Source organism: Salvelinus namaycush, chromosome 3 (genome assembly GCF_016432855.1).
Source record: "Salvelinus namaycush isolate Seneca chromosome 3, SaNama_1.0, whole genome shotgun sequence".
In the NCBI taxonomy this organism is placed as follows: domain Eukaryota; kingdom Metazoa; phylum Chordata; class Actinopteri; order Salmoniformes; family Salmonidae; genus Salvelinus; species Salvelinus namaycush.
The window spans coordinates 74,509,702-74,525,847 of NC_052309.1; the positions used below are offsets into that span (position 1 = coordinate 74,509,702).

General features: G+C 41.7%; 2 protein-coding genes across 5 annotated transcripts in view; one reads left to right on the plus strand and one right to left on the minus strand.

Moving 5' to 3' along the window:
* Positions 1 to 2,003: 2,003 nt before the first annotated feature.
* Positions 2,004 to 8,660, plus strand: LOC120038205 (UV excision repair protein RAD23 homolog A-like). Of its 2 annotated transcripts, none has more exons than XM_038984067.1 (9): positions 2,004 to 2,275; positions 2,965 to 3,126; positions 3,245 to 3,405; positions 3,862 to 3,911; positions 4,110 to 4,237; positions 4,452 to 4,545; positions 7,446 to 7,576; positions 7,755 to 7,916; positions 8,069 to 8,660. In XM_038984067.1, the coding sequence occupies exons 1-9, from the start codon at positions 2,210 to 2,212 to the stop codon at positions 8,180 to 8,182; spliced, it is 1,068 nt and encodes a 355-aa protein (XP_038839995.1). In that variant the 5' UTR covers positions 2,004 to 2,209; the 3' UTR covers positions 8,183 to 8,660. The 2 variants fall into 2 exon arrangements, with proteins under 2 accessions (XP_038839995.1, XP_038840000.1); XM_038984072.1 differs by having other exon boundaries at positions 4,116 to 4,237.
* A 2,136-nt stretch (positions 8,661 to 10,796) lies between these two features.
* The window catches only part of nfixb (nuclear factor I/Xb), a 104,032-nt gene continuing 98,682 nt past the window's right edge, over positions 10,797 to 16,146 (minus strand). For all 3 annotated transcript variants that reach the window (XM_038984082.1, XM_038984081.1, XM_038984080.1), the window contains one exon: positions 10,797 to 15,867. Coding sequence is in view for 1 of the 3 variants with exons in the window: in XM_038984080.1 (XP_038840008.1) it covers positions 15,853 to 15,867 (15 nt within the window). In the remaining 2 variants the exon portion in view is untranslated. The remainder of the gene's footprint in view (positions 15,868 to 16,146) is intronic.

The following is a 16,146-nucleotide window of genomic DNA, read 5'->3' on the forward strand; positions in this document are numbered from 1 at the left end:
CGTGGGTTGTGGAGGAAGGGCAGGCAGTACTGGGGGGAGTGGCAGAGGAGGATGACTGAGTTGAGACAGCCAGGGAAACACAGGAAGCACTAAAATGGGAGAAGGTCTGTGATCCTTCCTCTGAAGAAGAAGAAGGGGAAGAGGAAGAGAGAGATGACATGTGGAGAGAGGAGAGGGAAGAGAGGCTGAAGAACTTGGAGAGAGTGGAAGGGGATCTGGCAGGGGATCCAGGGGGTGAGGGTGGTGAGGGGGATGGAGTGCCAATTGGTGTTCGGCCAGACAAGGGGTCGAGGGGCGTCAGAGATGTTGTAGGCGGTTTCAAACGGAAAGAAGAGGGAAAGGAAGAATCAAGTTGGTGGTGATCCTTTACGTTCTTCTCCTCCCGATTTTTCCAAACTGATGCAGTTACCATGCTGGCATCCGATGGCGTCAGTTTGGGTGGGATTGGGAACAGCAATGTACAGCGGCTCCCAATCCCGAGGCGAACTCTGCACTTCTTTTTCTGTTTGGAGAAACATTATATAGCTAATATAGTACATAAAAATAAATATATATTTCTTGCTTCACAACAGAGCTTGTTATATTTGAATTTGCAGCAAAGGTCAAACCCAAACCACATGATCTGACTGTAAAATATAGAACTCGTCACCCAATCATATTGAATTCGGTACCATAGGCTAACAAATAGCAAAAAATACATGTTTATAAAATAAAACCATTGTAACCATACAGTTACACCCTCTGTCCCAAATCCTGCCATTTGGGACACATAAATAGACAATGAAACAACTAGGAATAGCTGAAAAGAATAGAATATACTCTAAATTGTAACAGAATGAGATCAATTCTAGCCCAGACTAGACATATACCTTTTTACAGCAACACAAACATCCCATTTCAGTGTATTTGTAGACTATGCCTTATTTTGCAGAACATCAAAATATGTTGCCTATTTCACATTGTGATGTCATAAACCAAATTATGATGCGCCTGACTACGCGTTACCAGCGTAAATAGCCAACAAATCACACACACCAAAATGTTGAAAAATTATTTACAAAATGAAATGACTGTGTATTCAGAGTTATTCTTATTTCATAAAATATACAAAATAACTAGGTTCTTGCCAATAAAACAGTTTTTTATTGAGAAAACATTGGGTTATCTTTCTCCCACGCTCCCTGGGCCACTGACGCGTGATTGTATGGGATATGGGAAGAGGCTAGGAAATTCGAAGTAACGTTACTGTCTATCAGAATCAAAATAACTATTATTGGCCAAGTAGCCTACATTCACACATTCACAGAATTTGACTCGGTGAATTGGTGCTGCCAGCAATAGACAAATGTACAGACACATTTACAGCCTATACAATATACAGCAAACATAAAACATATTTATTAGCTTCTATCTTCTTATTAAGATACTTTAGAGTAACATTTTATTATGGAAAGTAAAATGCCTATTTCACTTCAGTTGACGCTGATCTGATACAGATCTAACGTAGCTTTGCAATGGTTGTTAGGAGGACCTTTGAAAAAGAAAAGGAGAGCCGCCCACTCTAGCGCAGACTCAATAATTTAATAACCTAATATCCAGCGTTCCGACCGACAAGCTGTCTTCATCAGGGTATAATGTTTGGAGGACCTTAACACAGATGGATCTATTAATATCTGACCGTACCTCATTGAAAAGGTGCCACTCTGACTAGTGACTGTAAACTAAACAAAAATACTAACGTTAGTAAATTTGTTGTATATTTGCTGTTCTGTAAACCCAGTTGGTCGCCACCGCACCGGTCACAACTGTCAACAGATCATGACATAAATGCAAAGCATAATTTGTTCTCGCAGAGTATATTGTAGATCCTACTACCACCTGGATAAACTGGCACCCCAGGTGTGTGATTACACCGAGACATTCATATGATTGACCAGTTAGTGGTTGTAGCTATCAGACTCAGAGAGCACTCGAGGCTGCAAGTTGGGCAGCAAACCGTTACACTGCACCTACTTCTGAGTTTTGTGTCATCAAAGATGGCGATTTGCTGAGTGCTCATGGACACATCTCATGGTCATGGATAAATATTATCTTGCTTGAACTTGTGGTTATATTTGGGGTTTAATGTCATTTCTGTTTTACTTTTGAATATTTTAAAACACAGCTGTAATTGAAGCGCAAGGGGAAAACAGCGTTAGCTACCGCAACAATGCAAATCACGTTAAAAACACTGCAACAGCAGACCATTCAAATTGACATAGACCCAGATCAAACGGTAAGTGCCCATTTGTTCATAATAATGCCAGCTGTGTGCGTTTTATCTAACCCGCTTAGCTAACTATCTTTTTTGTTATTTGCACGAAAGACCAAATTAATTGGTCTCAGATTGTTATCAATTCGGATAATACAACTAACATAGGCTAACGCTAGCTAGCTGTTATTGACACCCATAGCATTAGCTAACTAGCTAGTTCTTAGTCTTAGCTTCCCAGCATGACATAGCTAAAGCAAACTAGCTTGCAAGCTAATGTATGTGTCAGTTTGCTAATCCAATGTTGAGTCTCATTATTAGCTAGCTAGGTAAGTTATTATCCGCTAAAACATCAGCTAGCTTGCTACATGACTAGCTAACGTTAGTTATCCCTCATCACGTTAATGTCAACTTTAGATAACTATCTAGCGTTAGCTAGACAGCCATATTACTAGCTAGCTAACTACGTTATCTATTTTAGTTCTTGATGATGCATGTCCAGTTGGATGATTAATTAGCAATATTCTAGCAGACATTTACTAGCTAGGTCTTAAAGAGTGAAAATAGCTAGCTAGCTAAGTTACATCATGTAAGGTAATCTGAAATGTAAAAAGTTGGGCAATTCAAACAGTTAGTGTTAGCGAGCAACTTTTGGGTTGCACTGTGTTTAACAATTAAAGCAAGGCTGAACAGCTTCTTTTTGGTTTCTACAGGTGAAGGCACTGAAGGAGAAGATAGAAGCAGAGAGGGGAAAAGATAACTTCCCAGTGTCTGGACAGAAGCTCATATATGCTGGCAAAATCCTGCAAGATGACACGCCTATTAAAGACTACAAAATTGACGAGAAGAATTTTGTTGTAGTTATGGTATCTAAGGTACATTTCCCTAATCCATTTTACTTGGACTCTTAATGAGCTGCACCCGCATGTTTTGGGGTTACATGATTGTCTGCATAGATGACAGTAATAGCCTGTTTATATCCTCTGGATCTAGGCAAAGTCTGCCACAGCTGCTTCAACACCTTCCTCAGAGGCACCCAAGGCCCCTGTCCAGGACTCTGGGTCCTCGTCGTCTGCCGGCCCGGCCCTTGCAGCCATCCCTATCCCCTCAGAGGAGCCCACACCTACAGTCGCAGAGCCCCCAGCTCCAGCCAGGTAGGCATAGAGAAGACAGCCGTAGAACTGATATGAACCTATGATTTGGTAGACGGTCTGCCAAATTGGAGAGAGTAATAAAGTAAGCTTGAGGCCTGTTCAGGAGGGTGGAGCGTTACAGAACTCTTAACATAGACACATTTTGTGTAGGACAAATATGACCTAAACATCATGCAACATTCATTACATTTCTATCTGCAACATTTCATAGTTTTCATCTTACTGAATACACCCCCTGTAGTCCCTGTAGCTCAGTTGGTAGAGCATGGTGTTTGCAACGCAAGGATAGTGGGTTCATTTCCCTGGACTACCCATACGTAAAATGTATGCACACATGACTAAGTCGCTTTGGATAAAAGCGTCTGCTAAATGGCATATATTATTTACGGCCACAATATACCACTGAATTGTTTGAATGGGTTGACTGGATTTTTGACCCTGTCGTTCTGTTTGCAGCTCAGACCCCAGTCTGGAGGTTCAGGGGGGAGATGCCTCCTCTGCCTTGGGTGAGTGATGGACTTCCACCTGGCTATGTGAATAATGTGTCAGTGTGGAATGTATCTGCTATGTTGCTAGATTGATGATAGCATGTAGTATGGGCATGGGGATTTGTAAGATGCCTTCTAGCAGCTATGTGTTTATGGGTGTAAATATTGTCCATTGTAACTCGGGTAAATAGTTAACATCTTGTTTCTTTTGGTCAGTGACAGGAGCGGAGTATGAGACCATGCTGACAGAGATCATGTCTATGGGTTATGAGAGGGAGAGAGTGGTAGCTGCTCTCCGGGCCAGCTTCAATAACCCCCATCGGGCCGTGGAGTACCTCCTCACTGTAAGAACCGTCAACACACCACACAACTACCTAGGATACACAATACTGTGCAACCAGGCACCATACACCATGACTCTACAAAATGACACTGAACAATATCCCAAAAAAGACCATGAATTCAAAATTACACTGTACAGTATGGCACCATATTTGATGAAACTTTAACATGGCAGCATGTACAATGTGCTGAGTATGGGCTGCTGTGTGTTTCCAGGGCATTCCTAGCAGTCCGGTCCAAGAGACTAATCCCCCAGCACAGCTTCCTGCATCTGCCCGCACAGGCACAGAGACCCCTACTGTTGCTGAGGGTGAGTCCATCTGCCTATATCTCTGCTATGGTATTACATCTACTGTACAGTGCATTCTGGAAATGTTTTCAGACCCCTTGACTTTTTCCACGTTTTGTTACGTTACAGCCTTAATCTAAAATTACAGCCTTAATCTAAAATGGATTAAATGTTTTTTTCCCCTGATCAATCTACACACAATAGCAAGCAAAAACAGGATTTTAATAAATGAAATAAAAAGATCACATTTACATACAGTTGAAGTCGGAAGTTTACATACACCTTAGCCAAATACATTTAAACTCAGTTTTTCACAATTCCTGACATTTAGTCCTAGTAAAAAGTTCCCTGTTTTAGGTCAGTTAGGATCACCACTATTTTAAGAATGTGAATTATCCAAATAATAGTAGAGATTTATTTCAGCTTTTATTTCAGTCATCACATTCCCAGTGGGTCAGAAGTTTACATACACTCAATTTAGTATATGGTAGCATTGCCTTTAAATTGTTTAACTTGTGTCAAACGTTTTGGGTAGCCTTCCACAAGCTTCCCACAATAAGTTGGGTGAATTTTGGACCATTCCTCCTGACAGAGTTTGTGTAACTGAATCAGGTTGGTAGGCCTCCTTACTCGCACACGCTTTTTCAGTTCTGCCCACACATTTTCTATAGGATTGAGGTCAGGGCTTTGTGATGGCCACTCCAATACCTTGACTTTGTTGTCCTTAAGCCATTTTGCCACAACTGTGGAAGTATGCTTGGGGTCATTGTCCATTTGGAAGACCCATTTGTGACCACGCTTTAACTTCCTTACTGATGTCTTGAGATGTTGCTTCAATATATCCACATCATTTTCCTTCTAATGATGCCATCTTTTTTGTGAAGTGCACCAGTCCCTCCTGCAACAAAGCACCCCCACAACATGATGCTGCCACCCCCGTGCTTCACGGTTGGGATGGTGTTCTTTGGCTTGCAAGCCTCCCCCTTTTTCCTCCAAACATAACAATGGTCTTTATGGCCAAACAATTCTATTTTTGTTTCATCAGACCAGAGGACATTTCTCCAAAAAGTACAATCTTTGTCCCCATGTGCAGTTGCAAACCGTAGTCTTGTTTTTTTATGGGGGTTTTGGAGCAGTGCCTTCTTCCTTGCTGAGCAGCCTTTCAGGTTATGTTGATATAGGACTCTTTTTACTGTGGATATAGATACTTTTGTACCGGTTTCCTCCAGCATCTTCGCAAGGTCCTTTGCTGTTGTTCTGGGATTGATTTGCACTTTTCGCACCAAAGTATGTTCATCTCTAGGAGACAAAACGCGTCTCCTTCCTGAGCGGTATGACGGCTGCGTGGTCCCACCTCCAATTGACTCAAATTATGTCAATTAGCCTATCAGAAGCTTCTAAAGCCATGACATAATTTTCTGGAATTTTCCAAGCTGTTTAAAGGCACAGTCAATTTAGTGTATGTAAACTTCTGACCCACTGGAATTGTGATACAGTGAAATAATCTGTCTGTAAACAATTGTTGGAAAAATTACCTGTGTCATGCACAAAGTAGATGTCCTAACCGACTTGACAAAACTATAGTTTGTTAACAAGACGTTTGTGGAGTGGTTGAAAAACGAGTTTTAATGACTCCAACCTAAGTGTATTGAAACTTCCGACTTCAACTGTAAGTATTCAGACCCTTTACTCAGAACTTTGTTGAAGCACCTTTGGCAGCGATTACAGCCTCAAGCTATGACGCTAGGGTCGTTATCTTGTTGGAAGGTGAACCTTCACCCCAGTCCTGAGGTCCTAACCTGCTCCAGAGCGCTCTTCATCAAGGATCTCTCTACTTTGTTCTGTTCATCTTTCTCTTGATCCTTACTAGTCTCCCAGTCCCTGCCGCTAAAAAACACCCCCACGGCATGATGCTGCCACCACCATGCTTCACCGTAGGGATGGTACCAGGTTTCCTCCAGACGTGACGCTTGGTATTCATGCCAAATATTTCAATCTTGGTTTCATCAGACCAGAGAATCTTGTTTCTCATGGTCTGAGAGTCCTTTAAGTGCCTTTTGGCAAACTCCAAGTGGGCTGTCATGTACCTTTTACTGAGGTGTGGCTTCCGTCTGGCCACTCTACCACAAATGCCTGATTGGTGGCTTGCTGCAGAGATGGTTGTACTTTTGGAAGATTCTCCCATCTCCACAGAGGAACTCTGGAGCTCTGTCAGTGACCATCGGTTTCTTAGTAACCTCCCTGACCAAGGCCCTTCTCCCCCGATTGCGCAGTTTGACCGGGCGGCCAGCTCTAGGAAGAGTCTTGGTGGTTCAAAACTTCTTCCGTTTAAGAATGATGGAGGCCACTGTGTTCTTGGGGACCTTCAATGCTGCCGAACTTGTTTGGTACTCTTCCCCAGATCTGTGTCTCGACGCAATCCTGTCTCGGAGCTCTACTGACAATTTCTTTGACCTCATGGCTTGGTTTTTGCTCTGACATGCACTGTCATCTGTGGGACCTTATATAGACAGGTGTGTGCCTTTCCAATCAAGTTGTAGAAACATCTCAAGGATGATCAATGGAAACCGGATGCACCTGAGCTCAATTTCAAGTCTCATAGCAAATGGTCTGAAAAATAATAGTTTATTTTTAAAACATTTGCAGAAAAATTCTAAAACCTGTTTTCACTTTGTCATTATGGGGTATTGTGTGGAGATTGATGAGGAAAACATTTATTTAATCAATTTTAGAATACGGCTGTAACACAACATGTGGAAAAACTCAAGGGGTCTGAATATTTTCCAAATGCACTGCATATCAGATGAGATTGTTGGAAAGATGGGCATGGTTTATGTGCATTTTCCCTAGTAAGTGTTGTATCTATATCTACTGTATGTATCAACGGGTTTTCTTCTGTAAATATTCTGTTTGTGTTGCAGGAGAAAACCCTCTGGAGTTCCTGCGTTCCCAGCCTCAGTTCCAGAGCATGAGGCAGGTGATCCAGCAGAACCCCTCACTGCTGCCAGCTCTGCTCCAACAGCTGGGCCGGGAGAACCCACAGCTCCTACAGGTAACACACATACACCATGCACTACACACACTGATGGCACCACCACTCATACTAGCTTGTGTCACACACTCCCTATAGTGACACCTCCCAGGTTTTGTGATTTCACAATGTATGTTCTGCCTGTTGCTGATTGCTGATTGCTGTCTACCTATCTTTCCCTATTGATAAAACTCAACAGCAAATCAGCCAGTACCAGGAGCTGTTCATCCAGATGCTGAATGAGCCGGCGGGGGAGGTAGGAGACGTGCCTGGGGTGGGGGACCTGGGTGCTGCAGTGGAGGAGGGAGCTCCAGTCAACTACATTCAGGTCACGCCTCAGGAGAAGGAAGCCATCGAGAGGGTGAGGGGAGCTAAAGACCTCTCAATGCACTGTTTAGGGCATAAGATGGCTTCAACTGACTAGAAGACTAGCTAAGAAATGCATACATTGTGACCTTTCTGGTGAGAAATAGTAATGGTGAAATGTTATGTTTTTTTTCTCTCCTGTCTCAGTTAAAAGCGTTGGGTTTCCCTGAGGCGCTGGTGATCCAGGCCTACTTTGCCTGTGAAAAGAACGAGAACCTAGCGGCCAACTTCCTCCTGAACCAGGGCTTTGAGGATGAATGAGAGGCGCTGGCCTGTCCTCCTCTCCAGCCCAGCACAAGGACTGCACCCCACTGTAGAGCAACGATCTTCAGGTCATTTCAGAGGGGGGGAGGGAGAGTTATTGGTGGGAGGTCTTACAAGCTACACAATGTATATGTTGATCTAAGGGTGAAAGAGGAATAATGAAATCCATTTGAATTCCAATGGAATGTCTGGGATTTGTTTAGGGCAGATATATATTGAGATTTTAGAAGAGCTTTGGGAATGGGAGGGAGGGGGCTGAAGGGTTTGTGGAGTGTGTGCGTGTGTACATGTCTGTGTGTGTGTACAGGTGGATGCCATTCAATTAAGGTGCAAAGTCATTTATATGCATATCTAAGCTTGTTAATGCTGTAGCTCAGGGGTGTCAAACTCATTCCACGGAGGGCCTAGTGTCTGCAGGTTTTTGGTTTTTCCTTTCAATAAAGCCCTAGACAACCAGGTGTGGGGAGTTCCTAACTAATTAGTGATGTTAATTCATCAATCAAGTACAAGGGAGGAGCGAAAACCCGCAGACACTCGGCCCCCCGTGGAATGAGTTTGACACCTGTGCTGTAGCTGGTTGTAATGGAAGCACATTCTCCTTGATGCACTTCTACAATGTTGGTGTATTGAGGCAAGAGGGGAAAGGGAAACTAAACTGACGGTCATGAAGAGTCCGCTTGTGGTCTGTTCATTTGATTGCACCAGTCCCTCACATTTCCTTTGCCATTCAAAACCAACCACATAGCAAAACACATTTCTCATCCCATGATATTGTCATATAGGCAAGTACATTTCACCAGTGGCCAGGCTAAGTTATTTATGGGGTCCCCTCACTACACCTCAAAGCTAGCGCTTTTAATTTTCACTCAGATATCCATGATCTCTCTGGGTGTGGAAATGCTCAACATCCTGAGTAAAACGAGCAGTATAGAACAACCAAAATGACAAATGGATGTGTGTATGCTCACATAACCATACAGGTACATTACTGTGTGGATATGTGTCTGAAAATTAGGTTTTGCTGAAAGGTGCACAGTCCTGTCTAGTGTTACGTCTCTGATGAGCTGAGCAACGCTGACCTTACCTTTACATATAATCTTCTGGAGGGGGGAGATGGTAGGGACCAGTCCTGGGATGCTGGAGTTACTCACTTACCTCTATCCCAAGGCTGAGGTGTAGACACACCACCTTTCTCAAAGGATCTGATTAATAGTACACACGAAGGGCAGCTCAAATACAATGGGACCAGCTGGTCATGAGACACTAAGGGCTGGATTCAGCCCGTATCGTGTAAAAATGTAAGGGTAATTTCCTGTTGAGCCGACATATGCAGCATTTACCATGAATGCAGTCTCGGCGACTGCGGGAACATTGCCTTTAAATTGTCAATAGCGTTATAAAGCGGATATTCAGCACTACGGATTGAATAGAGCATGAAGGTTGTCCGTATAAAGTCTTTATTAAACCAGGACCCAGTCATAGCCAATCATTGTCATCATCCACAGCCTGAATGAGCCTATTCAGACTATTCAACAGTCTTTAGTGATGAGGTGAATCTGAAGATTAAACCGGCTATCGCCTAGCTTTAACCACCTGTTTCCAACTGAGATAGTTGACACATGCCTTATTACACTGATTCTCAGTGTTTTGAGATGTTGCTATTGTGGGTTTTCTGAGGGAACGGAGGGTACCAAGAAATGTGGTTTTATCAATACTCACTTTTATCAAGGTATGTTTTCTCTTTAACTTAACATGGCAGGAGTTTAATGGGTCTATGAAGAGACAAGCTTTTATGAGTTTAGATTGAACAGATGCATTCAAATGTATTGGCTCCCTTGCACAGAATTTCCTGTTTTCTCTTTTCAAAACTGGTTAAATGGCTATTTTTACCCTGCAGGCACCTTCAACTTGCCACAAGTAGGATCAATTACACTTGCCGAGAATCACTTGCCTCAAACCAAATTAATTGTGCATTTAGTTCAGGCCATTTTTGACTTAAGTGAAAAATTTCAGTTTTTATTTATTTATTGGACCTTTGAAACAAATACACATGAGAACACAAAGTTTTCAATCTCAACTTAATTTAAAGGTATAGTGAATCATGAAAAAGTGATCATGCCAATATGTTTGACTGCATCTGTTTTTGTGAACATGGCTTTCACTGACACTGGCATTTTACAGCATCAACATGGTCTGCTTCAATGCTCAGCTTCATTAAACATCATCAATATATCATGTCTTATGTTTTATTTCATGCCAAACACTCCCATATGCACCACATTCTTGGTCTGGACAATGAATGAGGCCAACTGAAATTAAACTCAACTTGATCTTATGGAATACAAAGTATTACAGGAAATGTAATTTATAGACAGTCCGGTTCAAGTCCAGGCATTTCGGTATGATGTGGGAATGAGTAGTGCTACTCCTGTGGACTTGACCCTCCATTATCAGTATTGGTAAGTAGATTTTCTGATAAGCAGTGAAACTATTTTGGCCTCTTACCCCACTCTATAACATGATGCAACTCTAGGGTTCTCATCCCCAGCACAGGCAAACCCCCTACCCAATCAAACAGCAATCTGAAAATAAGCAGACAGAAACAGGTGAGTTACAGTCAAGAACATCCTTTTATTCAAGTGTTGCTCTTTTCAAACTGTTTTTATTATTATGGAAAAGAAACTGTAATTAACACATGCATTTCACCATGGGCTCTGGGAGGTGTATTCCTGAGGGAGGGAAGCTGCACTGAGGGGTGTGGTGGGAGCTAGGGGGTAGGGGGCAAGGCCAGCTGGGGGTTCACTCTACACAACACTAAACACGGCCCTACACACTTTTAAAAACAAACCCGAAGGAAAATAAAAAGATGGAGGGCCAGGGAGAGACAGCTCTCTGGTGCTGCAGGGCAAGATGGGTAGGGACCAACGTTCTGCCCAAGCAAAGCACACACTGCGAAACCTGTCACTCTGGCTTCTCGACTGGCGCTTTACTTGTCAAGGCTAATACTGCTGCTGGCTTCAATCACTTACAATAAAAACGTGCATATTCTTGTGGGAAACAAGTAGGCCCTCTATCAAGCCCGCTCTTGATTTTGCTGGTGAAATTTCAAGGTGCTTTAACTGTCTACCACGTCACATACAGTGTATAGAACCATATGACTTTAGTCTGTAATTGTTCATTTGGGGTTCTAGTAAATGGGTGTAATGGTTCTCTTGATTGTGGATCTGAGCCTGCCAGTCTACCTGGGCTGGAACCATTCCGTTATAAGGTGCTTATTCATTTCAGGTACTTTTTTCACTTGTTTTAATAGCTGGTCTCAGACAACCACTAGAAAGGTGCATCATTAAATGGTCTCAATGTAGCATTGCTGCATAAGATACGAAAATCCAAATTCTGTAAAAAATAAAAATATTTGATAAAAACATGAATTAAAAACCTGCCTATTCTACCCCAGTTGCCATGCAGCTCCCTTGCCCATTCAGAGGGAAATTCCTATGTGTATTTTATCTCCACGTTGTGATATGTCATCAAATACATCCCAGTGAAAAACTAGACACCCTCACAGACCCTCTCCTCGCCACATCCCAAGAGCCCACCGGTGTAACTTGTTCACTTACATTAGCTGTTCAATGGAGAAGCTGAAGAGATCGGTATGGTATACAATGTGAAGCATACAGACAAGAATAACATGTGAGCTAACTGCATTCTGCTCAGACAAAGTTTTGCTTTTTTTTTTACCCCTCCATTCAGAGAAAAGGGGTTTGGGGAGGGATAAGGAGGGTAACGCAGCTACAGACTACTCCAGTGTCCAAGAGAGACAGAAGACAAGATACAGGAAGACAAGCAAGACAGATTTTTTTTTGAGCTTTTCTTAATTATTCAACAATAAAAATAACTAAATCACACCAATTTCCTTTAGTACTATATATACTGCTTTGAAAAGCGTGAAGAAGGAGAGGATATAGAAGAAATATGAAGGAGGGGACTTTTTTGAGACGGGCACTCAGGATTACAAGATGGAGTCTGTGAACAAAAGGCACTTTTTAGGGACAACCTTTAAGATGCTCTGATTCTAACACTACATCACCAAACAAATATTTAGAATAATTTACACTGCGGATTGGGAGTGGAAGGGGGAAGGGTTCACTTTGATTTAAACCTGCTCTCATCCTTTCTGTGCTCAAAATACACCTTATACTCCCTCACCTCTTGTTTGGGTTTGAGATAGGAGTCTACTAATCAACTAAACCTACCAAAATGTATTTCACATTACACCTCCCATCTCTCCAAACGCTGTTAATCACTTTGTGGTTGAGCTAACACTTAGAAAAATGGATTCCATATCTGAAGCATCTCCCAAAATGGGGAAGATCTTGTCTGTGTCCCAAACTTGATTACTTCGGTTGGCCAGTTTAGAAAATTGAATGCAAGTTGCAATTCATCTATTAAATAGGTCATGTTTTAGTCAGTTCTCTGGTGATACTGACATGACACAGACGTCCATTACGTCAGGCCTTTTTCCACTAGTTCATCATCCCATTATCAGGATAACCATCTAATCAAACTAAACAGAACGGTCCTCTTCCTGCTATGGGATAAAGGTTGAAGAAAAATGCCTTTTGTCACAACCTTTTCATATAATGAACCCCTCCCCCTTGGTAAATACAAAAAGAGAAATAGAATAATGCATGTTTTCTAAAATGTGCTTTATGATAACACTTAATTTTGTTTATTACTATTTATGTATAATAGAGTTTGAATGTACTTTATTTCGTAAAAAGCACCAGTTTCATTTAGTGATATATATTTTTGTTTTGCTAAATTGTTCCTTCAGCCCTCCCAGATTTAGAAAACAAATCATTACAAATACATTTTTTTAAAGGAATAAGGAAAAAAAATAAAACTCATTTTCAATTTACAAAGACTGGGATTTTTTTTGTCTGCCCTCGTGTTTAGAGTCCCGGAGCAAGTGGACTTAAAACAAAAAAATAGAGGGTTTAGCCTCTCTTTTCTCGTGACACCCTCAAACAATCTCTAACAGACAAACACAATTTTTCTACCCAAGGCATTGCACATGGCTCAATCAACATACATACATTTTTTTCAACAACAATACTTCCCAAACAAGAAAGAATAACCAACATCTAATCTGTTATTTTCCTTGACTACAATGTCACTTTGTTTGCTATATAAATCATGTATCTATAGTATTTGCCATGGACACTTTTTGCTATTAGATGTAGGTGTGGGTGTAGGGACTGGTACTTTTGCTCTAATCTGATATTTAAGATGCATCAATTGACTGTGCCATGCTTCAAAAAATAACTAGACTGCCACAGAGCTTATTTTGCAAATAAAAAAATGTATATATCTATAAATATATATGTGTGTATATATAAAGATGATTGCAATTATTCAGTGAGCTGTCACTGTTTTTCTCCCCAGACATAGCATTTCACCACCATTCACTATTAGCTTATATGTGAGAAAAAGAACCTGAATTCATGTTTAACAAATTGCATAATGGGAATACAGAGGCACTTCCATAGATTAGAAAAGAAATCACCATAGCCATCATAATTCTTATTCAGCAGTGCTAGTTCTCTATCAAGCTGATGAGATGGTTGCCGTCTGGCAACATTGTTTCCCTGCAGTGAAGTACATGGCCAGGCAGTCCAGTTATTTTGTGAGGTTGGTGATTTGAGCTGATGTTCCTTAATAAAAAATCACTTTCAAACTGAATCTTAGTAATGTTAGGAATTCAAATAAAAAGTGAATGATTAAAAACAAAAGGTTTCCTCAGAGATTGCCCTATGTTAAGACTTCCCTTTACAGTCAATCTGGCCTGGGCTGGGTGGTTGTGACTGCTACTTATACTGTAAGTTTGCATGTGAGTGTGTGAGTTTGTCAAGTGGCGCTGTGCTAAGTGTATTCATTTAATTTGTCCCTCTTGATTTCAAAAGGTTGAACTTTTGGCTGGTAAGGTATCTTTAGGGCAGTTTGATCTATAAGGGCTGATTGAACAGAACGAACAGGCTGGATAGGATGGGGAGCTGAGATCGTGTTAGGGTAAAGAGGCGACCATAGCACCCTGCCAGACCATCTCAATATGGCCTCTGACTTCAACCCAGGCTCTCCTCCCCAAACATGGGAACAAATATGTCACATCATTTTGCTCCGCAGCGTGGCTCTCTGCTCTTGGAACAGGGGCAGTCTGGGAGTGTAAACAAAAAGGGTAAACTTCAGGGAGATGGGAGGGAGGTGGACTCTGGGTCCTCAGCAACCTAATGTCACTGTTTCACTACATGGTACTGAACACTGACTGAATCACCCTTCCTGGCAATACCACTCGAAGTCTCGCTCCCACCCGCTGTATTTCTCAATAAGGTGCTGTCATTCAAACACAACATTTTTTAAAGCGGACAAATTCAGAGGGACAAGTCCAATAAGAGAAGAAACAAAAAATAAAACAATTCTGTGCAAAAGGGAATATTACTACTGTAGCTGTGTAGTTCTGGGTGTTAATGCAGAGGCCTGTGTTTTTAACTAAGTATGTGTGTTGGGTTCTGTGTCTACTATAAGGGGCAAAAAGAGTGTACTGGAAACGTGTGAATAGCATGTGTTATAGACGCAATAACACCACTTGGGCCCGGTGTGTGTGTGTATATATGTGTGTTACAAATGGCATTCATCATTCAAATGAAAGTGGGTATACTTAGCACTTGATTATTGTCGCGGTTGTAGTTTTGCAAGAGTGAACTGGGCGATTGCATTTTGCTTTACTTGGGTTTGGGTTCTTCTGCTGGGATGCTGGTTAGAGTGGAGGCCTTGGTGTTGCTGAACTGTAGGCTGAGACTTTTCATGTCATGTTTTTTTTCTCTTTCACTAATAATAACAATACAATCATAGGTAAGCCTGTTTTCCCCCCATGCCATGTAGGTGTAATAGTGGACATGAGATTAGTGTTAATTCAGCTTGTAGTGCAACCTTTAGGATATGTTTTGGCATGGTTTCTGTCTTGTTAGTAGTGGGGATGGTTAGGTTAATGGCTATAAGACTGGGAAATATTGGTCAATTAACAGTGTGTTGAGTGACAGGGAGACATCACAGTAGCATGGACTGCTACGTATTTCACTGGAACCTAATGGGTTTGTTTTGTGGGTGATTTGACAGTGGGGAGCGTACCTCATTTAAATGATGGCGTGTTTTGTGCCTTCAAGAGAGTGATTGGATGTCCCTTCAATTTCAATCCCCACTCCTACATCAGTTTTTGACTGTTGAACAGTTGCTTTTCCCAGCCATTGCACAATGTGTCCTTGTTCCGAAGTAGAAGGTGACCTTTTTTCTCTTCAGGTTCCTCTTTTTGTGTTGCCGTGTTTTGCTGGTTCGGTGGTTTTGAGAGATGATGACTTGTCCTCTGCCTCTCCCAAATCCTATGATCCTCCCGTCTTAAAAATGGGGGGGGGGGGGGGGGGGTCCCTCTGTTTAAGTAATTGGGTCCAGAGTTCCTCTACTAGTATCATGCTAAGATTTCCTGGGTTGCTTTACTTTTTATGTGAGACATAAGGATCGTTGGGCAATTTCCTGTGGGTTATTTTTCTGTTTTCCATGTTTCAATTCCCAATTGTAAAGAAAGATTCTAGACGCTGGTTTGCAGACAGGTCATGTCAGAGGAACCAAGACTGTTAAATAGAAAAAAAGAGGACATTGTTAACAGGATCCGCCCCTTTTTAAAATTTTCGCCTAAAATGACATACCCAAATCTTAACTGTTCAGGCATTGAAGCAAGGATATGCATATTACATTTTTTTGTACCATCGTTGAAATGCAAGAGAAAGGCCATAATGTATTATTCCAGCCCAGGCGCAATTTAGATTTTGGGCACTTGATGGCAGCAGTGTATGTGCAAAGTTTTAGACTGAAGAATTTAAGCTTTCTGCCAATATCAGATATGTCTATGT

Coding starts and splice junctions, on each gene's coding strand:
- LOC120038205 (XM_038984067.1), top strand. CDS start 2,210: ATGCAAATCACGTTAAAAACACTGCAACAGCAGACCATTCAAATTGAC. Junction 3,406..3,861: donor GAGCCCCCAGCTCCAGCCAG/GTAGGCATAGAG, acceptor TTCTGTTTGCAG/CTCAGACCCCAGTCTGGAGG. Junction 7,577..7,754: donor AGAACCCACAGCTCCTACAG/GTAACACACATA, acceptor AAAACTCAACAG/CAAATCAGCCAGTACCAGGA.